The sequence below is a fragment of the Solanum tuberosum genome, unplaced genomic scaffold (assembly GCF_000226075.1).
Source record: "Solanum tuberosum cultivar DM 1-3 516 R44 unplaced genomic scaffold, SolTub_3.0 scf00284, whole genome shotgun sequence".
In the NCBI taxonomy this organism is placed as follows: domain Eukaryota; kingdom Viridiplantae; phylum Streptophyta; class Magnoliopsida; order Solanales; family Solanaceae; genus Solanum; species Solanum tuberosum.
In genome coordinates, this window is record NW_006239212.1 from 175,415 (window position 1) to 200,153 (window position 24,739).

Below are 24,739 nucleotides of genomic sequence, written 5' to 3' on the forward strand. Positions count from 1 at the left end.
AGCATATTTTGTGTTGTTCAATTGTGTTGAGCGGACATAATTTTGGTGCAAATTATTCAATAATTCTACTAGATGGATATTCAATAATTCACATATTTGAACCAATATTATATGTCTACCATCAACTTGATGCTATTTATATGTTAGATATCTAGCTAAATTGTTCACAAATTTTGACTATTAAGGAATTTGCAAAATTTATCTGTATTAAATTTAATTACTTTCTTGATTTCACACGTTCCTTTTTTAAAAAAAAAATTAACAATTTATACTAGAGTCTTTTCTCAAGATAAAAGGACTTACATTTTTCAAATGAAAATGGACCACGGGGGAGGAGAAAATGACAACGTAGGGATTTATTGCTCAAGCAATCCTTAAATAATCAATGTTACACTTCCTTCGTTTTTTTGTACTTCAAAATGTTCTTGTGGCATAAATTTAATTGATTCTTAGTTGTTAGAATGGTGTGGTAGAGTGGACACTTGTAACATGGATAAAACAATTGCACTCTGGGGCGGATCAACTTGTTGGGGAGGGTTCACGGGAACCTAATAATTTTTGCTCAAATCCTGTAATAATGTTTTGTATCTATGAACACAATAACCAACATTTATTCAAACAAAGTGCCAAACCACAATTAAGGTAAACAATCATTCTTCTTCTAAATGCTACGTAACACAAATAATATCAAAGATCACCCTCACCAATACTGATTCATCATCAACTTCAAAGCAAAAAAAAAGGAAGCAACTCGGTGGACTAAGCTCCCATTATGCACAAGTCCAGAGAAGGGCTGGACCACAAGGGTCTAATGAAAGCAAACAAAGTTAAATGACAATATCACCAACTCTTGATATTTTTACCAATGATAAGTGGATACAAACACTACAAACTACTATCATTGGCACCAAGCAGGGTCATCAGGAACTCCCTGTAGTGACCTGATGTATCATCAGCTACTGCATATTCAAGAGCAGTATCCTTCATTTTGAGATATTCTTCCTTAACTTTGATCATATCAATTTCAGCTCTAGTTACAATGGCTCTACTTAGAGAATCCTCATTAGTTCCTAGTCCATCGGTGGAGACCTTTACGACCTAAAAGCGGAGGGAGAAAAAAGGATGCATGATTTAGTCACTGTCATTAGGTGATTATAAGCAATACTATTAGATATCCAGGGGGGGGAGTGATGATAAAGCGGTCAAATTGTTCGATATCAAGTGAAAGTGTTTGAGGGGGTGATGATGTTACAACAAGTTCCAAAAAATAATTACTTGCACCAGACAACAGCTCTGCACCAAACTAGAAGGATTCTACTACAGGGAAAAAGGTACTAAAGAACAAGAAAATGAAGAAAGTCTAATAAAATAATCTTTTATGACTATTTTTGTTACCTCAGCAAAATGCTTCTCTGGGGAGTTTATGCACCAGATAACCACTTTCAAGATAGATTCCAAAAGACTTTCACCACAATTCGTTATATCCTGTAATGGAAAGTTGATCCAACAAGATAAGATTAATAGAGGAGCAAGAATAGTTAAAGCAAAGTAAATCTGGTGGCTTAAAGATCACTGACCTGATCAATGGAGAATCCATAGTTTTGCTTATAGCACTCGAAAGTTGCCTTAAGCTGATGAATGTTCCTTGTGCTTAGTATCAGAACAAGTTCATCACTATCTAATTGTTTTGTTCTAGTGGCTTCACGAAGCTTCGAAGCCTCTAGATTAGCAGTACTATGGTCGACTAGTTCCTTGTTATATCTGTAGGAACTGACTAGACTGATTAGAACCTGCACAACAAGCTCTGAGCTTATTACTAGGAACTTCAATGGTAATGAACAATTATTATTTTTTGTAAAAAGAAAAGGGTTGGAGCTATTTCGCAAAGTATTTTGACATTGAAGCTCCACTAAAGGCAAGGGCAAGTATAAGAAGATATGGTAACGATAAGGGTATGAATGACACCAAAGTGTAACAGGGGATAAAACTAAGACAATTCATATAGTAAAGAGGTAAATTTGGATCTTTTTCATTTTATAAAGAACATGTTCATCTTCAATTAATAGTGTCCGGCTGTAAACGATGAAATAAATTCACCTTTTGGACAGGAAGAGAAACATGTGCTATGATATCCTCTTCAAGTGAACAGCCAAAGAGAGCACAGTATGTTTGTCTCACAGAAACCAGATGATCAGGAGTTGATGCACAGGCTATCTCTACTATCACTTGTAGACGGGTTACATCATGTATCCATGAATTTAAGACCTCATTCGCTAGCCTTGCATCTCTTTCAGGAGGATCATGTGTCCAGAGGATCACTGCTTTCTATCATGCATCAAACATGAAAGTCGAAAAAGTCAAAACTTTGAGAAGAAAAATAAAGTAGTAACCATACTTTTTTACCATTCAAAAGTTGCTCATCCACAGGAAAGGAACAAGTAACAAGCTTATCATTTCTAATTCTTTTACTTTTTATTTAGTTAGTTTTGATAATGATGGTATCCGAACCAGCTTGTGCACCTCGACTATTCCTTTGAGGAGGGAGAACTTGCTACCTACCACCAGCACAAGCTAAGTAACGACTGATTTACCATTATAAATTTTGTGATGAAATTTGACTAACAAGATTGGAAACTATACTTTTGAAGGTTTTCCTATGGATATAATAGTTAAGTTCTTTGAATAGTTGTAGAATGGAAACTTAAAAATTGGATACTTACAGGAAGTTGATCATATGCTTTTATTTTAGAAGTGAATTTAGCTTTCTAAGAAATTATAGGTGAAAAAAAAGCTAACTCAACTATACAAGTGATAAATCTTCCATCAGTTTCTAATCCACAGTTCATATCATCCAATGAAACTGAAAAAAAGACCAAAATCTGCAGAGGTACATTAAGGAACTCGTAGGCTCATAAGCTTATTCTTTTAAATTGGGATTCATTTAGTACTATTACACTACCAGTATCTTATGCTTCGATTTTATTACTATTGTGTTTCTTTTATGTTGGTTATCTTTTTACTCTTGCATTTCTTCATACGATTTTTTTGAGTCGAGAGTCTATCAGAAACAATTTATCTATCCTATAAAAGTAGAAGTAAGGTTTGCATACACTCTATCCTTCCACTATATAACAAATGATTTTAGGAAGAAAAAGAGAATACCCTGAAATCACCAGATAATTCAGAATGAAGATCATCAATTAGAGATTTGTTATAAAGCTGCTGATATGCTTCTTTAATCTTCTTTCTCTGGCTTTCATCTCTATGTCCCAAAACCGTTATTATCGCCTTCTCATCAGTTCCCAGTCCTAAATAATACACCAAAAAGAAGGACGTTACCCATTATGTCAAAAAAGGAAATAGCAACACAATACTTGATATTCATCCTTGTAGTTGCATTTTACTTGTTCAACTGAATCCAATATTTTTGACGGTTTAAAGTTGAACCATCGAATTTAAATTCTAAATCCGCCTATGAGTCCCATCAGTTAATGACAAAAGAAGAAAAAAAAAGAGGTCTACCGAGAAAATGTCCTTTGAAGGACTTTCTAAGTGTTTCAGCATCTTGGATTGGAGAAGGAATAAAATCTGGTACTAAGAGACTGCCCATTTCTTGTTTTGCTTCTATAGAAATATAATAATAATAATTCACAACAATGAAGAGAAAATTAGCAAGTTGTTATTATAAGAAGAGAATTAAATATGAATAAATTAGAATTTCGGTTTCAATTTCAGTTTCAGTTTCAGTTTTAGTTGTTTGTCCAATTTCCCTCCACTTGTTTGCCCTTTCATACTTCATTTGGACATTTATGCCCTTATATTAGCTTTTATTACATTCTAAACTCCTTTTTAACGGCTGATTTACGTAAATGTATCTCATATCATATCATATATCATATATATATGCGTGGCGCCACCACAAATAAGAATTCTCTTTTAATTTATTTTATTTCCAAAAATAGTCTTTCCCTTTTATGAAAAGTTGTGACATTTAATGAAGAGTTGTGACTTTAATGAAAAGTTGCGATTTTTATGAAAAGTTGTGACTTTTATGAAAGGTTATGACATTTCCGAAGGGTTGCAACTTTTCCAAATAGTTGTAACCTTCCCGATAAGGCACAATAAACATTTGTTCACACTACCCTTTGTTGTCTGTAAATAGAGGGAATTCCTCTCATTTTAAAACAACGAAAATTCTGAACCTCTTCTTCTTCACAATTAAATATTTATGTACTTTGCTCATGTTGAGTAGCTCACTGACACCATTGCTTATGTTACAGATCCTGGCATGTATTTTTACAATCATTAATTTATGTTTATGTTATTCAGGATAAATGATAAGATGTAATAATTTTCATTTTCCTTTACATTATTAATGTTTGTTGCTATGTAATCTTGTATGTAAGATAATATAGTGTTTTAGTTTTAATGACGGATAGGTTTTAAGTATTATTTTATAAATTTTGTGATATTAAATTAGGCAACCATTTTAATTACATCTGTGTTTTAGAAAAAACATGTAAATATAACTTTCGATGGATTAACATTTTGGACAGTATTAAATCTGGATATAATATTTCCTCAATTTATATAAACAAAATACAAGAATATCGTTTAATATTTGTGTAATATTTCGTATCATAAATGATCTCGTATTAATAAAAAAAAGTAAATTATATATAATAATAATTGTATTAATAATAATAGAAGTTGAATAAGACATATTCTCAACTACTAGATGTAACTATGTATTGTGATTTTTTTTTCTTTTATGATATATGTTCTGTTTTTACCTAAGTTTATATAGATATAAAAAAAATGGTAGGTCTTTCAATTTTCCTTTTTCTATTTATGTAATTTTAGATTTACCTCCTCTACAAAAATGAAATTTTTAACTATCACTTTTTAGCGGTGAGGCATAATTTTGACCGTTATAAGAATACTTTTAGAGACCCAACAATTTTTCATTTGTTAAAATCAATTTTTAGTCGATCAATAACAAAGGGTTATCTTTTGACCTTAAAATGCACAATTTTCGATCAATGTTGGACATGTTTAAATCATCTCAAGTGACTTTATCACATCTTATCCTCGATGAGTACTAGCTACTTGTATACTACGTCTTTTGAAAAATATGATCATTTTTTATTTTATCTGATTTTGTATAATTGCACGTCCAATATATTTAATATCCACATCTTTATAACACTTGATTATTTAAGTTTTTTTTTAATATTAACCTACTTTAATTGTTCAGTTAAATGACTAAATGAGGCAAGAAAAACACGTTACATAACGCCATTATTAGGCAATAAACAAAAACAATAAAGAAGTTCTCATCAATTAAGTAACTGAAATTATTAAGATCGATGTCTAGTTTTTTACTTAATTAAGTTAGAAACATTACTTGTACATTTTGTACATTTTAACATATGTTTGTCCTAGATTAATTGGCGTGCATGTTTGTCCCTAATGTTCTAACATTATGTGTTAATATATGAAAAGAAATACTTCATTGTTTCATATTAGTTGTTCACTATTTTTATAAATAATTATCGTAAAATTATTTGTCAATTTATAAAATCAAAGTAGATTTTTTTTCCCATTTTACACTTATACATTTTTTTTTTGAAAGTGTAAATAAATTTATTAAGTTTCAAAAAAGTTTCTTAAGAGTAAATTAGTAAAATTATGATTTTTTTTTAGGCCGATAAAGAGGAAGGTGAACTACTAATATTAATGGTATCACTCCTTAGTCATCCAATAGTTTACCTAGCTTGCAACACTTATTTTTTTCTAGTAGTTATTTGCAAATTCTTCTAGTAGTAGCTATTTTCTTGTAGTACTAGTTTTTCAAACTGACACAATAGAACCTTACTTTGAGTGTCTAAAATGAACAAACACGGGTTGAAGTGTCAAAGTAAAAATGATGTCAACTTTAAGTGGCCACTGATGAGTTCAGCCTATCTTATAAGTTATGTATTTAAACTCTCTGTCAATCCCAAAAAATTTAAATAGAAAATAGTTCAAGTTTTTGAGTACTTCAACTCAAGAGATTGTAGTTCTCTCTTAATGAACTAACACCATATGTTGTAGGAGGAAAACATCATATTTTACCTTGTAACGTTCCATAACTAGATCCAAAACGAGGGACTTGGTATCAAAGACATGAGTTATGAGAGACCAAATTCAGCATCAACTAGCACAATTAATGAACTTGTTTCAAGAAGAACGTGCAACCAATTTAAGCGATATAATGCTTGCTTGGATGACGAAAAGAGTTATATGAAAATTAATCAAAGTAACGTTGAATCAAAACCAGGGCCGACTCAACAACATTGGGGGCCTAAAGCGAAACTTAAGAGAGGGGCCCTAATATTTAATTTTTTTCATCATATATACTTTTATTTAAAATCTACTTTCCTAGCTATGTTAGATGCGAAGTTATTAGGTACTGTTTTATAATCAATTTGTTTTAATAATTCATTTTCAAATGATAATATAGCTAATTCACTCAATTTCTCTTGAGACATTGTTGATCTTAAAGAAGATTTAATCAATTTTTTATTCGAAAAAACTTCTTTCGGCTGAGGCAACGGTTACATGAACTGTTAACATTATTCTATAAACAATATGTGTATTTGGAAAAGAATTAAGTCTTTTTATTAGATTGGGTATTTTCATTAGATCAATATCTCTACTTATATTATTTCCCTTAACACTTTTAATTCAAAAATAAATCTAAACCGTTAATATCAAAATAACTATTACGTGTTAAAGAAAGATAAATGTTAAGACAATATTTTTTTTAAAATTCTCATCATCTAGTGATCTCAATATTTTACCACTAAATAAGAAATCAAAATATTTCCATATGCTTCAATTGGTTCAAATCTATTTTGAAGTGAAAAAATAGTTTGATCTACTCTACATATATAAAGCAATTAACTCTAAAAGATTCTTCAAGGGACTTTGTGATTTCGCTATCCATATTTACATCCAATTGTTTCTTACGAAATTTAGGTTTATTTTCATCTCATATGCAATTTCCTTAGTAGAAATCATAACACTCATAGTACATATAATTTTTAAAAAACAAACATATATAAGTAATTGTTTTTAAAAAATAGGCCCCCTAAAATATATGGAATTCCAAACAATGACTTTAGTGGCCTAGGGGTTAAGACGTCCCTGGTCAAAACAATTGTTTTTTGCAATGAAATCGAAAAATTGATCCTCTGATTTTTGCATTTGATCATTGTGGAAGATCTTCTGGGACATAAATGTCATTTTAGTTTTCTTGGGGCATATTTTTATCTTTAAAAAAGTTACTAAATCAAACTTGTCCAGCCGGTGACGAATGACGACGACTACATGTGAAGTGACCAAAATACCAGTGCTTAGAATCACAGTTCACAGTGAAATTGAATGGAATTCCATACTTGTTCCTGAAAGCTTTAAACTTTGGGAATATTCAATTGTTCGGATGAACCAAATTTTAATCTGGAATCCACTACCGGCCGGCAGCAACAATTTTTGGGTTTTCTGCGAATGGAGAATGTATTTATTTATGTAAGGAGCGTCGAGCTTCTCATACAGAATGGTGGAATCGAAAAAATAAGGAACTTTTGCGGTTTTGTTTGATGTGACCGTTGTATTCCATCGTTGTGCCGTTTATGTAGCCGGAGTATCTCATGAAGCATATTAATGGTAGCTTTCTCGTTACATATCAAAAGGGCGTTCTGCATTGCTTTTTTGAAAGTTCATTTAAATGCATTAGGTGCACTATCACTCCAATGCAATAACTTTACTTCATTTGCCATATTGTTTTTGACTATTTTGTTCATGTAGTGTTCGCCAACAACAAGGCTAGGACAGATGGGAAGAATTGAGATTTGAACCTGAGACCTCACGATTATCAACTGAACACTAGGCCACACCCTTAGGTGCTTTGCTCAAACTCACCTAACCGAAATAAGAAGAACTGAACTGGACAGACTCATGTAGTTGTTACTCATTCAAGGTTAGTCCTGCTTTCACCATGGAATGGTCTTCGTTTCATGCGTTATAAACACTGCTATTTGTGGTTGTTGGTGCACTATTGTCAGAATACTGGAACATACTTTTGAGATTTCTAGCAGCTTATACTTTTTACCCTTTTAGTGTAGTTTCTAACGTTAGTTATTGAAATAAATTACAAATAAGCGTTGGTAGATAATGTAAGGTGCACATTCTAGGAATCTTTTTATTTTGAGTTGAACACTTTAATGCCTGTGATGATTGTTTCTGATAAATCATGAATGACAATGTATCTTGTTTGATTATTTATGTGCCATAAGTTCGAATGGGAAACTGAAATTACTCATTTCTGGGATCTCTGTATGGGATGAGATTTTAGTTAGTTATGCTATTAGTAGGAAATGAAACAATGTAAAAAGATAGCAAGCATAATAAGGAAACAGATAGGAAAAAACCTCTTTCTTTCTATTGAAACTTTGGATGTGTTTTTCTTTACTACACTCTCTCAACATATAATACAACAGGTCTTCACAATACAATATTTGTAGAATCATCACTTCGGTGACGAAAATAAATATGAAACACGAAACCGAAAAGATTTACATTTTTGAAAACTCACCACTCTCTATTTTACCAATCAACAAAAGAAAGAATTTCAATCAATCAAATCCTATAACTATCATTTTCTTTCTGTGTAAAATCAAAAGAAAATGTCCAAAACTTTTATGCTGCTGCCTGCAGCAGGAACTGAAAATCTGATCTTTGACAAAGGAGGGGAGGTGGTTCCACATCAGACAAGTTGATATTCTGGAAGGATCGCGATATTTCTTCTATAGAGAATGGTATGCTGTAATTTGGAAGATTTGTTAGTTGAAGAAAGCAAAAAAAAAGTCAGTGTCTTTCATGTGTTTAAAGTTAATTACCTTGAATCCACATCAAGCAAGAATGTATTATTTGGAATGCTGGCTGAGTCTTCCAATGTTAGTGCTCTCATCTTGCTTATGACCTGAAATTTCAAAAATGATCAACTGAACGAAGAAGCAGTTCTCTTGAGTCTTGAAACATATATATCCGAGGTCTACTCAAGTGTTTGCTCAGTGTTGCTTTTGTCTGGTCTTTTATAACTTTTTGTGAACAGATTCAATAAGACTATTAACTTAGAGGAGGGAAAGAAGTGGCTAAGAACAAAATTAATTTCAACATGATTTTCTTGCATTGTCATTGCCTTACTTCTAAGGCTAAAGCCGTAAAGAAGCTAAATATGTGATCTTTTTCTCTAGGGAGCTATGATGAAACCTTTTGCAACATTGAGAGAATCATGTGCTATCCACGGCCTTTGGATGTTTTAGTAATCATTAAAGTTGTTCTGGAACATAAAGGAGGTAAGTCTTTCACTGTTGATGTGAGAATAACGCAAGAGTGCTTCAGTAGAAAGCATTTTCTAGTGCATGTGTCAAGCTGCAGAGCACTCTTGGCCTCTCTGTTGAAGAAGATGATAAGATTTTTGTTAGGGATGCATTGGAAGTCATTAATTTAAGTATTTAATTATATTTTTAGTTGCTTTATTTATTATTCTAGAATAGGGTTTGTGTTTCAGAGTTTCATAAGGATTAGGTTAAGTTATAGTTATTAGTTTGGAATAGGATTTAGGTCTCCTACTTCCATAAGTATTAGACTTCCTATTGATGTAATAATACTCCTATTTAAAGGGGCTTTTGATTAATAAATCAGTAAGTTATTTTTCAGCAAAAAGCAGGAGATTAGAGTTCTCTCTTCCATTGAACTCTAAGGTTTCAGTCTCCCTTTGAAGAGTTGAAGAGATCGGTGTTCTCTCTTTTAATGAACTCTAAGGTTTCAGCCTCCCTTTAACGAGCTGATGTATATATCGCTCCTGTGAATCGATCCTTCCCTAAAGATTCATAACAATTTCTCTCCAGCAGAGCTTATACGCACTTTAAGAAGATTGGTGGGCTGCTTTTATTTAATGTTTGCTTTATCTATATTTTGCTATTTGAGGACATCTTGTGTTTTTGTTCTTCACTGATAATTTTCTTATAATAAGAGAAGAAGTCTTATGCATGTGTTGATTCTTAGTTTTTTACTTTTACATGATAATATGTGCATGTGTTGCATGACCAGCTGGTTGCGGACCATTAGCGCCAAACTGACAAAACCTTGAATACCTGTACCAACTCTCATGAAGCTTAGAGTACCTCTAGTAACACACTGAAGAAGAGTTCTTACCTCTGGCGATAAACCATGGGCTCCATATTTGTCGTCCCAGAACATAGTTCCAATGCGATATATTTGTGCAATGCTCAACATCTAAGAGAAAAGGGGAAAAAAGCAACAGGATATAGAGTTGAGTTTTCGATTCTGAGTTCTAATCATAGCTAGAATCCTCTTATTAAAAAAGTCATACTTATACTCCTCTATGTCTAAATTCTAATATCGTTGTCACTTAGCCTCTTAGTGATCTTGAAATGAGAAGTGAAGTCATTTTCTTTTTAGAAAACCAAAAGAAAAAGTAGTTAGGGGGGAAGTTGTGGGGACTTTGATTTTTCTTTTTAAGAACAGAAGTTAATTACCGGGCAGAGGTCATTCGTGATCTCATCCAATGCCTTTTGAGATTTTTGATGTAACACCTGCGAGGTGGAGGCATGATAATTTAAGTACTCAGCTATGAGGAGATCTGCTTACAGAGTGAGAGTCTGGATGATAGCTTACCAGAAATCCTACAGCTTGCCTTATGTGTTGAAGTTCATCCCACGAAGATCCAGCATACTGTTTCATAAGAACGAATTAAAACGTTGTTTCTTTTATTTGAACATCAGGTTATTACTCTGAACAACTTTTGTTTACCTGTTCTGTTGCTTTGGAACACCAACTTTCCAGTTCTTGCAGACCCGCCTTCAGATATTCCCCATTGCTAAATGAGCAGCATTCACGGCGAAGCAACAAGCTGAAAAGTTTTTATATGTCTTACATTAGGATTGAGGACATTCAGGTTACTTCTAAAGTGAAAACAGTTAATTTGGAATACTAGCTGAATACCTGTTGAAAAGCTGGACATTTATGTATGAGAACACCTGACTGAGTATTTTCCTTGTAATGGTGGAAGGGACCTGAAAACACAGATGCCACTCATGAAAACTGAAGAGCTTCTCTAGACATAAGATTTAAGAAAACTGACAACAAGATGTTACTTCACTTACATTATTTTCTGAGAGTATGGTTAATGTATTGTCTAGGCTATTCACAATGTTTTGCCAGTGTACGCTGGATGCCTGTTGTTTCGCGATGATGTTTGAATGTATACTTCTAGATGATCCTTTTAAAGGTTTTATCCTTGCAGATCTTGGTGCCTGTCAATTAGTTTTAGAATTTACCTTGAGACTGCTGCAAAATTACTGACAAGGGATTCTATCGTTAAAAAATGGTGCTTGCTTACATGTATGCATTGGTTAAGAAATGGACTTATTTCTTTCTTTAAGTTGTCGCGGATCATTCCATATATTTTCTCAACGCAAGCAGTTAGGTGTTGCTTAAACAATAGTGCTGGGTATTTAGCTTCAATCCTTGTTCGGACATTTGGGCTTCCCTCAATTCCGCTGTATCCACTGGAAATTGCCATGCTTAATGAAGTTGAACGAAAACCCTGCTGTTGACTCTTGAAATGTCAACTACATGTCTATACATGGTCAAAAGCTTATACGATGAATATTTACCTGTGCCATTCTTCCAAACAATGTGGTTGGTGAGCTGCGATTACGATATGGGGACCTAGTAGGCGCATTACCAGCTTTAATTGTGCTTTGCAAAAGGAACAACAGAGTTGAAGATGTTGACAGCCAGTAGGCTAGATCACCGGTGTTATCCTGATCCTTCATTGGAAATGTCAATAATTTTTTGTCAATAGGGAGTCTAAATTGATTTAGCTTTGATCATTCATTAGGACCATTCCTAGTCAACTATGGATCAGAGTAAAATTTCACCTCTATAGATGATCGGATGGTATGAATAATCCTATCAAATATATTCGTTTTTTCTGCTTCAAAGGATCTCCACTGCAGAAGTGCTTTGTACAGGGTGCATGCAGCTACTGGTCTTCCCTTGTCAAATCGCTTGTCTTCCGCAAGGCACTTTATCAGTATATCATGGCTTTCCTGATTATTGAAGAATGAAAACAGAAGTAATCAGCGATGACTACAAAGGCATCACAACTTTATCTATCAGATCAACTTGTAAAGTTCAAGTTTCTTTTACTTGCCTGCTGCCTATCTGTCAAGGATCTTTGCTTAGTTAAAGAGATGGGAGGGCTAGAATCCTGCAGAAGCTAGAAAGAATTTAGGTATCATTTAGAATTAGCATTTTCTGACTGTTATGGTCCTTTAGTGAATAACAGGCTAACAGCCATTGGTGAGAAGCTCATATACCTTAGGTATTTGTTGTTCTACTTTCATTTCTTCATGCACTTCCTCTGTTTGATGTTCATTATCAGCTGGATGTGTGATATCAACGGTCTGAAATTACCCAGTCAGGAATGAGTGGTGTTTGCAGTTCTACAAGTTAAGATGCTTGCAATGAAAAAGGAGGAAATTTTAGCTTACCTCAAGCCCTTTAGGTGCCCGATCATCAGAACTTACTACTTGCTCCACAACTACCCTTTGAGTGCGGAGAAGCTCGTTTTCTGACTCCAAGTCTTTAATCTTGTTCTTGAGTCTGATTAAGAGGAAAAATCAACTTCATTTGAATTCTATATAATAAAATGTTATTATCTCTGGAAGCTAACTCAAGATTAAAAGTTTCTCAAGGATATTGTTCCATTCTTTTAGAAATAAGTCCAGGTAAGTATTCTTGAAGCAATTATATGTTGTAAAACTTACACAAACAGTGTAAATTGTTTCTCTAGGTTTATGTCCATATTTTTATGCTCAAATTAAAGTGTCGATTGTGAAATATGAGCCTGTTTCGTTGAGATATCAACGTAAATATAAGTGTACTATCTGTCTTCTAAATGAAGGATAACTATCTTCTCTAGCTTTTCTTGGTGCCTAGTCGCAACATTTTAGCTTGCATAGGTTGTTCCAAGATGTGTATACTTACATGTCCATTTCATCAGAAAGGGCCTCATTTGTTGATGCTACTAAAGCCTGCTGACGGAGAACCTGATTCTCTGATTCAAGGTTGGATAGATTCAGTTGTAATCTGAAAATAAATATTAAGAAGAACAAGTAAGGCAATAAGTTTCATAGTAATTCAATTTGTATTAATTTCAAGCTTCAGTCACTTCAACATACTACACAAAGAAGTAAAGGAACTACCTTTCTATGGACTCTTGGAACTCCGAAACTCTTAGCTGAGATTCTTCTGCCTCTTTACGTGTGGCCTGGCATTCTTTTTCAACTTCGTTGTAGCTCTGTTCGAAGTCTTCTACTCTCTTCTTGAGCTCTCTGATTTCTTCCTGAATATATGACAGGTAAATTGCATCAGATGTGATGCTGTTAGAAGCACACTAATTTATGACGTATATGTATTCTGCTGCAGAGATTGCAGTGAGTGGATTTTCTTGTTTTAATTGTGAAAGTTTTTGTTTTACATTTTTAAGTATGGATAATCTTCATAACTCAAATAAATTTTTATCTTCCCGCTTTTTATTAAATACATTGATTTCCAGAATTTTCCTTTTATGGTCAAATATCTTGATGAAACTTTTCTTTGTTTCAAACCCCTTTCTTTGGGGAGGTGGTTATGACTAAGTTTCTACATGTTTTTATCATCTCACTTGACTTCTTACTTCGCAAACAAACTCCAAAGGTTTTTGGAACGGCTCGATGCTGTACCAATTACTGTAAATGCATAGAATTATGTTTTTTGATTTTACCTCGAGTTTGTTGTTTTCCTCTGTCAGCTTCTCCACTTTGGTGTTGTCAATCACTGGTACCTCCTTGATAACTGGAGGAGCTTGTTCAATGGCTATCTTTGCTGCTTCTTTCTCATGAATAATTGCATCATGGGCTTCGTCTAGTTGTGTTTGCATTTCTTGTAAGGCTTTTTGCAATTTTGAAATTTCTTGCCCCTTTGCTTCTTCGAGATCAATCTGGAGAAACACAATGTTTTTGTTCTTACTATTACTATGTCATAAAATCATTTACTGTTTACTGATGGTATAAGAAAACTCTAATTGCCAAAAATCTACATTTCTTCACAAGTGAAAATTCTCTCTCATCCTAAGTGTTAGCACAAGTCAGAGTTATAATTTTATGCAGTCATGTAAGTATACTCTGACTGACTGTGATGCACTAATGATGTTTCCTTTGGCCTTCACTATGTGTGCCTCCCTAGTGAGCCCCCAACTCTATAACATTTGGTCTCAAACAACTCTATTTTATTGAGTTTCAGGCAACTATAATAGAAGCATTGCTCTATAGAACCCAGCTTGGAGTATTTTCGACTGTTATGCTGTTTCCGTTTAGAGCAAGCATATTGATTGTACATACCCTCAAGTGTTTTTCAAAATCTAATCGCCATGTTAACTCCTCGACACGCTTTTCCAGTTTGTCCTTTGCTTCTTTAAGTGCCCCAGTATCTCTTGCATCCTGCATTGGAGAAGATTTTTTATGCCAGTTAACATATAGCAGATATAGTGGCACTTCAATGGATTTGAATAAGCAGTAATGCCAATCTTTTCACTAAACAAGAAACACTCACCATCCTCAATTTCCGAAGCACCTTCCTCGCTAACCTGCCTCTCCAGAGACATTGAAGTGAAAGACTTGCTTTTTTCTTCTGTTTATAAGTTGAGAAGGCATGGAATCCTCTCCATTGAGTCTGCAAAAATAAAAGACGAAGTAAGAAAATAAGGCAATGTTATGTCTTTTTTATAATCAGTCTTACAATTGAATATGAGGTAATAAGGTAACTTCTGATTATCTTCATATTAGTGCCCAACAGAAGGTTAATTTCAGGAAGCAAATACTGACAGTAGAAAATAGATTTGGACCCTCTTTAGATGTGGTTTTCTTATTCTGTTTACCTTGAAATAACTTTTGTCAGATGAATGAACGTAGGATGCAAATTCACCTTTTTTGGTGCAATCTAATTACCTGAACTATTTTAGCTGCTTTATTTCTCCTCCTCTGCCTATATTCATTTCGTGCTGCCATAGCTCTCATCCCTGTTTGAATGACTACAGCTGCTGCCTGTAACTCCTTGTAAGATTTTCTTGCTGAATGAGAACGCGCATGTTTCTGTATGCGGATTGAAGCAGCTTCCCTTTTCATTTGTTCATACAGCACTCTGGCAAGTTGTGCTGGGTAGGTAGAACATAATTTTTTTCTCAAAGTCCCGACAAGAACACCATATAAAAATGGGAAAGCTAATGTAGCATTGTGTTGATTAACATATTTGTAAGATTAATATTAAGAAAAGTAGTTGGAACCCTATTTTAGGGAAAATTCAGAACATGCCAAAACTAGAATATGTCAAATCAGCATGTATGCAAAAAGTGCCAATCTTGTTGTTGCACATATTATGCTGACACTTCTGATTTTTACCATAAATGAGTGGTCATTTGTATCATTGCGGTACAAGTTACCTCTCCAAAGTTTCTGGAAATGAATTGTAGCTCTCTTTAGGGCTATGAACTCCTTTCGGGTAAGATATGTTCGAATTTGTCTCTGAATGCGCTTTGCAGCATGAGCTAGAACTTCTGTTCTTCTGGCATCTAATTCAGCCATCTGCCCGGCTCTGAGAAAAACTTTGGTTTTCCCAATCTGAATAAAATAGATAGAAGACTCTATTTCATGAACAAATCCATAAAATGTGCAATTTTATGTCCAGTTTTGTGGAAATGGTTTATTTCTGTTTATAAGTATGGCAATAGTCTAGGTGTAATACCTGATAACCCTTTAAGCCCATTCTATCACAAATTGCAATGCATGCTGACTTCTCATCACATCTGCTTCAACGAAAGGGGATTAGCTTGTGATATATCAGTATGTTGATGCTATTCATGTACATACAATAACGTTTATGAGTCTAAAGAAGACTGTTTGCTGCAAATATGGTATTGCTACTACTAGTGTATAATATATTTCTCCCTGCCTCAAACTTCCAGTATTTGTTTCTTCCTGAAAAGGATTTAAGATGTGAAACCAAGTTATAACCGATGTGATATATACCCGTCAAGAACATCTGGAGCTAACGTTCCAAAGCGGTCAAGGAACTCATCGAATGTTCTTTTCGTTGGGTATCCTGCACAACTTATCCTGATCGCCTCTAAGACACCCTGCAAAAGTGTCACGAAAGGTTTGTCAGAGAGAGAACTATGAAGAATCACATATTTTCTGATTGAGAGTAGAAAATTAAAGCACCAAAAAGTACATGGAGCACTTTAACTTACCCCACATCTTAATTGGTTTAATACATTCATGTTCTCAAATATTCCTGGCTTTAGAACTGTATTGGGCTTTACACATCTGATGTAATGTGGCTCTGTAGTGCTCAAGGTCTCCATTAAAGATTGCAGTTGTTGCTGCAAATTGAAGTTCCGTTTGAAAATAAATCAGGTTCATAGGATTTTCTGAAGTAAATATACTTGTTTCTGTCCTGTTTATAGACTTACCTTAAACCGTGTGCCGATGGATGAGAACTTGGACTGCTTGGACGATTCTTCGGGCAATGGAGGGAAGAGGTTTGCAACGAAAAAGCACTTTGAGTCCATCAGAAGAGCTTGAAATTCTGCTATCACATAGTCCTTATTTTTGTCAAGGAAGTGATCTGCTTGGTAAGTAACCTGTTTGATCAAAGATTTAAGATGACCAGAATTCTTTGACTGACAATTGAATGACCAAATATCTCAAGTTAACATACATCACCAGCGTAATGATTGATTGTAAAGTCAGTACGAGCAAGTTTTGGCTTGCTAAACCGTTTATGGGCTCTGTATGTCTGGTACATCTTTTGGGCAAATGTCTCATGAGTTGCTTTTGGGAACATACTGTGCAAGAAAAAAATTAAGTTATATCTTCTCCTTCAATCATTCTTTATAATTCAGGAAAAAGGCATTATACACTGTGTTTTGAGAATTTAATGACTTTGTCTAGCAAATTATCCTACTTTCACAGGTAGTTATGGTGTTGAAAAGAGGAAGTTTGCGTACCAAGCTTCATCAAGAAGAGCAATAATGCCTCCAGGTTTCTGCAAATTTGATGCAAGGTTATCAAAGGTTTGCTTGTTAAATTAAAATAGTGTGACAAAAATGTCTGCAGTCAGAATGAGGGTACCTTCTCAATAAGATCTAAAACATCTTGGTTATCTACAAACTCCACATAACTCCAGTTGATTTCTTCTGTCGTATAGTCGTCTTGTTCCATCTTGAATACGTGCTGTAAAAACAGAGTTTCTATTTAATATTCTACTTTATTTTAAATGGGAGTGAAAAATGAAGGCACTGAAGAGTGAATAAAGGTTCTCATGATTTACCTGGTTAAAATGCTGCTGCAACTTCTCATTTGTTAGGTTGATGCAGAATTGCTCAAAACTGAGGTTAAACATTAAACGAGCTGTTAAGTTTGAGGTAAAGATTTTATATACTCAGAAGTGGAGAAAACAAGTATCCAAACCTGTTGATTTTGAAGCTCTCAAAGCCATATATATCAAGGACGCCAATTATGCTTTTTGCTTCAGGATCCTGTCCAATTGAATTGTTTATCTTGTCCACAAGCCTGCCACATAGAAGCTGTCAAAAGGATTTCATTTTGAATGTTGTTTTTTCGTGTAGCTGAATCTAGAGTTATGCTAGATAATGCTAATAAACTCAAAAAATAGAATTTCTGAATGTCTTTTTGAACTAATATGATACTGACTCACTGTGGCAAGCAGCCATCATTCTTCTAGAGATTGACTATCTGCATGTCAACAGGACACAAAACACTACTATGGGTTGGTTTCAAAATTTGAAACTAAAATAGGAAACCAGGCTTGAAACATACATAACATCATTCAATCACATTAAGAAATTTCAGCTAGAAAAATTCTCCATTATCTTCAATCCTGTCTGATCACTCTTCTATACGTTGAATCTCTTTTGTTCTTTATGAGAAGCTCCAATTAGTTATTACTTTATTCTTTATAATCAGAATTATAGTGACAAGAGAATTAGAAAATTTTGGTATAATTGTGCATTATTTGTGGCTTCCTGTGATTATCCAGAGCTTCATTAGGAAAAAGTTGTGACATATATAAAGTCACATTCATGTGCAGTAAATGTTATTGCCTATCAGGTTCCAGGTTATTCTGTATTTCTTTCACAATAAACTTGTGACTTTTGCTCTCCCTGGCTGTTAATGCCGTAAGTATCCAATTGTTTGGAGTCGAGAAAGTTCTTTTTTGCTTTGTTAGTATTAAGATGTTCCCCTCTCATGAGCTTAGATACCACCCACAGTTTTGCAGCCAGGGAGAGACTTAGTCTGGGAGCCACATTCTATATATTGCTTACCAGTCAAACAATCTGGAGTATACGGTCTTTGCCAGGGCATCCCTGCTCGTGGTTGCAGCTGCTGGATCCAGTAGTTTTGTGATGTTTCCATCAGGAGTTACAATGACACGCTTACAAAGTGAGTCTTCTAGTGCCTTCTCATCACACCTGTGCATATGTTTATTAGTTCAAAGTTTAAGCGCCTTGAGTTCTGAGTTGAGGTAAACTAAGGTATATCCTCTTACATGAATAGCTCTGCAGCTGTCTTCAGATGAAAAAGTGACTTCTCATCTTTTAGTTTGGAGGAATCTGCCTCCTTTCCTTTCACAAAGTTGATGTTTCCGAGATGGAGTATTGCAGCTACAACACGAAATATAGCTTCCTACAGAAATGATGAGTATAGGTTTTAATATATTCTTGGTGCATAATGGGATTTTTCCAATTTCTTCTGTATTCTGGGCACACACCTGCTCCTCCTGACCGATTCCAACAACATCCATAGCATTTCTGGTTTCAAGATACTCTCTTGCATCGTCAACATTTGCAACTTCGTAACAGCTACTTTGGTTTAGATAATGAAATGATTTTGGATTCCCAAGTTTGAATCTTTTCACATCCTGTAAAAGATTCCGTAGATCATCTAGGTGGAAGCTCAATATCATTTGTAAAGAGTTGGAAATGGGCTGTCCCATGGAACTCACCTCTGGTGGTGCAGCACAAAGCATGTAAAAACAATGGTAGTTTCTCTCTGGGTCTGAGACTTGGCAAACACGTGACCTTTCAAGAAGATATGTCCTAACTGCAGCCCCAGAAATCTTCGCGTGCTTATCAAACTGAATTTCAACAAATTTACCAAAGCGACTGGTACAACGACTCAGTCATGTCAATTTTTTGTAGAGAGAGAATATGAAAATCAAAATGAATATAATAGTGATAAAATCTCTGATGTCATTTTTGGTTTACCTGGAATTGTTGTTCTTCACAGTCTTTGCATTCCCAAATGCTTCTAAAACTGGGTTGGACTGAAAAAGAAGAAATATGAATTTGCATTTGCATTGTTAACTTGCAGATCATTCGAGTATAGTAGTAAAGAGCAATTATTGCCCACCTCCAAAACTTGTTGCTCGACTGTTCTTCCTTCAGTGCCAGACCTTCCACCCATAAACGCGAGATATCTCATTAACATTTTCGTTGTCTCAGTTTTACCAGCACCACTCTCTCCACTGACCAAGATAGACTGGTTGCCATGCTCATTTATCAATGCCCTGACAAACTTGTTAGATTAGGCAAGTTGTTCATTTCTTGCTTGGCATAACCAAATAATTTCAGTTGCACTTCTGATTTACCTATAACAGGCATCTGCCACTGCAAAAAGATGTGGACTTAGCTCTCCAAATGGGGCTCCCTTGTATTGCTGCATCATATGGGTATCATACAGATGTGGAAGTCTCCGAAATGGATTGACCGCAATTAGGATATTCCCCGTGTAAGTCTGCAAAATTGTGGATATTTTTACATCAATAAGACTTGTTTTCTGTAGCTACTCTTTGTGGAGTTCATCATCGACTGAAAAGTATGACTTACATATATCTCATTTAGAGAATACCGACAAGCAAGGTTATTCAGAACGCCAGGCTCATGGAGATAAGCTAACTTGGTCATGTCATCAACCCCAGATGGTGGTGCTTCGGTATCCTTTGGGTATATGCTAGAAATAGAAGCAACTGTCTGAAGCAGAAAGTAGTTCAATGTCTTAATATAATTAGATTTTCATTGTTCGCATGTTGAAAACTTTAGTTTGTAGAAGTCGTGATTATTGCATCCTAAAAATATCAAGGGACCACATTCCTAAATCTTCATAGCAGAGTACACCTATCATGAAAATCATTAATACATCTGCTTAAGGCAAAAGGAAAAGCTGCATAAGCTGCCCTACAGGTATGAACCCTCAATTCGATTGTTTTCCAAGAATGTGTGACAGTAGACAGGAAAAAAGTCCTTTGTTGTTTTATATCTGATTGATCATATTGAACTATTACATTCCTATTTGTTCCATGACCAATTTCATTTTTTGGGGAACTTCTATTCCAGGTTGTATGTGTTTCAATAAGCTTATTAAAGCTAATAAGGTCCTAATTTTCATATACTATACAGTATAACTTTGATATTATACTACATCTACTTTTTGACACTAGTATGGTTCAGACATCCTTTTTCTGCAATCATATTATATTCCCTGAAAGATGCTATCAACATCAAATTTCTGTGAGGCTCTGAACTTATTGATTAGAATAAGACTGCTTACCGTCTTCCCATTAGTTGTGGCTACTGTGGCATTTGAGCCTTTAATTTCTGTGACTTCTCCATCAATCCAGGCATCATCAGGATCCTCAATCCACACCTGGGATCCAACTATGATGTTTACAGGAGTTCCCTGAATCACAAAAGATTATTACAGAGGTCAACAATTGATAAGTGCTTCATCAATTGAAACAGAACAAGATAAACTATTGAACATAATAAACAAGCTCACCATGGCAGTAGTTGAGACTATTTGATCATGGAACTCAAAGGAGAATTGTTATAAGAGATGGATGAATTGATATAGAGGGAGAAAAGGAAGAAGGGAAGAGAAATGAATTTCAGGGAGAATGTGGTGCTCTTAAGGGAATGATGAATAGATGAATGTAGAAACAGGAAAGTAATAAAAAAAGTGAAAAAATTAAAGAATGTTTCAAAGCAGGCTAAAAGCAGAGGTAATGAAGATGGTGTGGTAACTCAAAAGCAAAAGGCAGAGTAATCACCCCTTCACCATCCCCTTCCCCACCTCCTGTCACCTTTTATTCCTCCAAGTCCACATAGGATGCTGACTTGGCAGCTATACAACTTTGACATACAGAAACTTCTGCTACTTTTGGGTTGTCTATTTGTGTATATACATTGCTTAAATATAAAGGAAAAATCATTTTCCAATTGGTACCTTAATAAAATAGTTCTTTGTTTTTATTTTAAGATTTATTCTCTATCTATGACTTATGCTATGCAGTGAAGGGCCAGGGTGTTTATCATGATGCTGTGCATTACCAAAAGCACTGTGTGTTGGACCAGGTCTGATTAATGTATACAAACTATAGTTAATATATGACTGAAGGTGGTCTCTTTTTTCATAATTAATGCTTGCTTTACTTTCTCTTAAATCAATAGAGGGTTTAAAGATGATTAGATCTAAATTCACCACAGAAATGCCCCACTTAATGCCTTAGCTACCCCATCTTAACTGGGCTCTCTACTTTCATCTGTTTCTATCCTCTTTTTTTCCAGGTTAACTCTTTTACCACCTGGGATCTCTGTCACATTCAGCAGCAGGCAGGTATTATGACTGTTAAAAAGCTTTCAAGATTCTCAAAACTTCTTAATAAATATTTTAAGATTTATGTTGTAGATTTTCTCATAGTTACATCAATTCTTGATATGTTACATGAAATTGTAGACTTTTTCCATTTTGATCTACTATTGATTTCAAGATTTTCCAAAAGTTTCAGCTTTACAATGTTAGCATTCAGGTCTTTTCACTTATTTTGGCTTTTACAATATAAGAATGGGCAAAATCTTGAAATACTAGACAATCATACTGAAAGGTGTCAATGAGGGATCAAAAAAGGTAAAAGCATGGGGATTGTAGTTGTAGAAAAGATATGTACAGAAGCTAAAAAGGTAGCTGCCACTAGATCACCTTAAAAACTCAAATACTCCCTCTAGTTCCAAATATTATTCATTTTGGATAACATTTTAAGAAGTATTAATGGACTAGAAATGATAGCTTAGACAAATACTCTTTATGATTAAGACTATTAAATTATCTTTTTTTGAAGTGTACCAAAACCTTAGAAGACAGAGTTTATGGGGTATGTATGATATGATAGAGGGTGGGTGGGGGTCCCTCATATTTTGCCTTATTGAAATAGCTCACCAATATTTTGGACTGACTAGTCATAGGTGGAGGCTAAAAATTATGAATTTGGAAATCTATTTCCATTCATTTAGGGCGGTGGGTATAGAGATTTGTTGAGTCCTTTCACATGGGAGAAAAGGTTGTCATGTTGGGTCCCTTCCAACTAAGCTTTCTTCATTCCTTCCCTCTCTTTCTTTATTTTTTTATAATTAGTGGAGAAAAAGTGGAATATTTTGTTTAAAGAGTTGGCAATTAGTACTTTTCTTAATCCTTTAACTAGTTAAATGTTTTGTATTAAATTGACTAATAATGACTATTAAAGTATATTAATACTAGGGTTTGCTGTGGTTGTTAGCATAATATTATGTTTTTTAATCGATTTTTCATGTTATGTTATAATATATATTTTTTATAATAATATTATATAAATTTTATTGTATCTTATTGTTTAAATTCATCGTTGGATAAAGTAGAAAAATCTCATAATCAATTTGGTGTGATAAATACTAAGTATGTAGTGGAAAAACTAGAATGCTTATAGAATCTTTGCCGCCTGTGGACGGTGCCTAATTGGTAGGCCTTCCACTTTTCGCCTCTTTGTAATGATTGTTGGCATAACACAAATATTATTTTGTACGAAATGATGCAGTGGATGATGATGATTCTTTTTTAATTAGATATTTTAGGTTCGAGTTTTGAGTGTGGAATTTTTTTTGTTAGGAAGCCTTTATCAAATAGGGTCCTACACGATATGAATCTAAATATAATCGAGTTTCAATATGAATACTGAACATTAGGTAGAAAAATAACAAACAAACATTATTTTGTATAGTTTTGATTTTTCACTCCTCCATCTTTTTACACAACTTTTTCACTATTAATAATAATAGAGGGTTGAATAAATAAATATTGAGAAAATTTTAAAGTTTTCTTGTGTTTAACTAAATAGCATGTATATATAATTATAGTGGTTTTGCAATAGAATTAGTTTCAAAGTTGGTACTACTAAAACATCTATAATAATAACAAATTTTGTGGGACACAAAATGTGTGTGGGTTTGTGTGTAGTGTCGGCACGAATACTTTTTAAATATGATTTCTGAGGAAAAATATACCTAATTAATATATTGACAGATATAAGTTTTATGAAGATATTTAAACTTTTCAAAAGCTAGTCTAAAAGTATAAACATTTCTTCCTTTTATAATGTAATAATATGTCCTACTGAAGTATTAATAGTTAATAGTATATATATATTTTTTAAGAAAATCAAAACATCACTTGCAACTTATATATTTTTATCTTTTGTTGGTCCAAAAAATAGGTGGAAAGTGTCGTAACTATGAGTAGTCATTGACTCTCCCTAGCCACTAGAAAGAAATATATAAAAGTTGAAAAAAAAATGATGTCACTGTTATATCTTTTAGATAGTGAAACTTAATATTTCAATTTGTCAAAAATATTCCTTCAATTTTAATATTTTAATATAATAAGTATTGATGGGCTTCATGACCAATTGTTTAAATAATTTAAAATTTTGTACTATTGTACCAGGTCCAATTAACCTTGTACTTTCATAAGTTGTGCCTATTTTATTCACCATATACCTTAGGAATTTATTTAGAAGATTTAGGTATTTTTTTCATAAAAGAATGATAAAACTAATTAAGAAACATGAATCTAGTGTAGCCCAATTATAAGGGGCCAATAATATTCCTATTTCTTTCTGAAGATGAAATAAGGTGCAATTATTTTCGACATTTAGGTACACTATTATTTGGGAATGAATAGTATGATGTGACTAGTTTTTTTTTAAGGGAAAAGACTCAAATATATCATCAAACTTTGAGAAAAGACTCATGTCATTCATCAAAAGTTTTACTCATCTATGCCATTTTCGTTTGAAAAAAGGTTTGTCCATGCCATTATTTGTTAACTGAAATAACATATTTGAGTTTTTTATCTATAAAAAAACGATTTAGTTAATATCGTGATCGAATCGTAATTGACCATGGCAAAATCCATAATTGTTTTCAGTTAGAGTTGGGATATAAATGAGCCCTTTCCCTTTTTTAAAATACAAAATGAGAATAAATTGGAATGAAATTAACTAAAGGTACTATTTACTTCAAACGAAATGAAAGGAAATGCAATATAATACTGTTCATATGAATATAGTATATAGTTATATTTCATATGAGCTGCTACAACTTATAAATTAGATAAAGAATTGTAGAATAAATAATTTAGTGATTGGGGGGGGGGGGGGAGAAAAAATGGAAAACGAA

At 33.8% G+C, this 24,739-nt stretch overlaps 2 protein-coding genes across 6 annotated transcripts; both read right to left on the minus strand.

The window, feature by feature from the left end:
* Positions 1-885: 885 nt before the first annotated feature.
* Positions 886-3,610, minus strand: LOC102604115 (annexin D3-like). The gene is made up of 6 exons (XM_006359116.1): positions 3,532-3,610; positions 3,163-3,305; positions 2,098-2,325; positions 1,578-1,790; positions 1,396-1,485; positions 886-1,098 (listed from the first exon to the last, which is right to left on the minus strand). The coding sequence occupies exons 1-6, from the start codon at positions 3,608-3,610 to the stop codon at positions 886-888; spliced, it is 966 nt and encodes a 321-aa protein (XP_006359178.1).
* A 4,853-nt stretch (positions 3,611-8,463) lies between these two features.
* On the minus strand, positions 8,464-21,205 carry LOC102586997 (myosin-12). 5 transcript variants are annotated; one of them, XM_006359063.2, is made up of 40 exons: positions 21,033-21,205; positions 20,805-20,933; positions 20,084-20,227; positions 19,846-19,991; positions 19,608-19,764; positions 19,463-19,521; positions 19,201-19,360; positions 18,967-19,116; positions 18,745-18,881; positions 18,521-18,667; positions 17,646-17,747; positions 17,506-17,563; positions 17,307-17,408; positions 17,183-17,220; positions 16,894-17,020; positions 16,646-16,816; positions 16,424-16,555; positions 16,203-16,309; positions 15,919-15,979; positions 15,617-15,794; positions 15,126-15,331; positions 14,731-14,850; positions 14,520-14,618; positions 13,904-14,119; positions 13,344-13,483; positions 13,126-13,227; positions 12,630-12,741; positions 12,456-12,542; positions 12,290-12,346; positions 12,015-12,185; positions 11,748-11,903; positions 11,471-11,677; positions 11,235-11,384; positions 11,074-11,144; positions 10,882-10,981; positions 10,747-10,803; positions 10,608-10,664; positions 10,264-10,344; positions 8,943-9,025; positions 8,464-8,866 (listed from the first exon to the last, which is right to left on the minus strand). In XM_006359063.2, the coding sequence occupies exons 1-40, from the start codon at positions 21,033-21,035 to the stop codon at positions 8,743-8,745; spliced, it is 4,704 nt and encodes a 1,567-aa protein (XP_006359125.1). In that variant the 5' UTR covers positions 21,036-21,205; the 3' UTR covers positions 8,464-8,742. The 5 variants fall into 5 exon arrangements, with proteins under 5 accessions (XP_006359125.1, XP_006359123.1, XP_006359124.1 ...); XM_006359061.2 differs by having other exon boundaries at positions 11,471-11,680; positions 11,748-11,897; positions 12,290-12,355; XM_006359062.2 differs by having other exon boundaries at positions 11,471-11,680; positions 21,033-21,204.
* Positions 21,206-24,739: the final 3,534 nt, after the last annotated feature.

Bases quoted from the DNA above. Each gene is read 5' to 3' on its own strand.
- LOC102604115 (XM_006359116.1), bottom strand. From the start codon at position 3,610: ATGGGCAGTCTCTTAGTACCAGATTTTATTCCTTCTCCAATCCAAGAT. The intron at 1,791-2,097 runs GTGAATTTATTT...CTTGTTGTGCAG, and splicing joins TTTCTCTTCCTGTCCAAAAG to GTTCTAATCAGTCTAGTCAG. The intron at 1,099-1,395 runs GTAACAAAAATA...CTCCGCTTTTAG, and splicing joins CAGAGAAGCATTTTGCTGAG to GTCGTAAAGGTCTCCACCGA.
- LOC102586997 (XM_006359059.2), bottom strand. The intron at 15,332-15,616 runs GTAACTTGTACC...CTACCTACCCAG, and splicing joins TTTCCAGAAACTTTGGAGAG to CACAACTTGCCAGAGTGCTG. The intron at 12,186-12,289 runs GCAAGTAAAAGA...TTCAATAATCAG, and splicing joins CCTTGACAGATAGGCAGCAG to GAAAGCCATGATATACTGAT.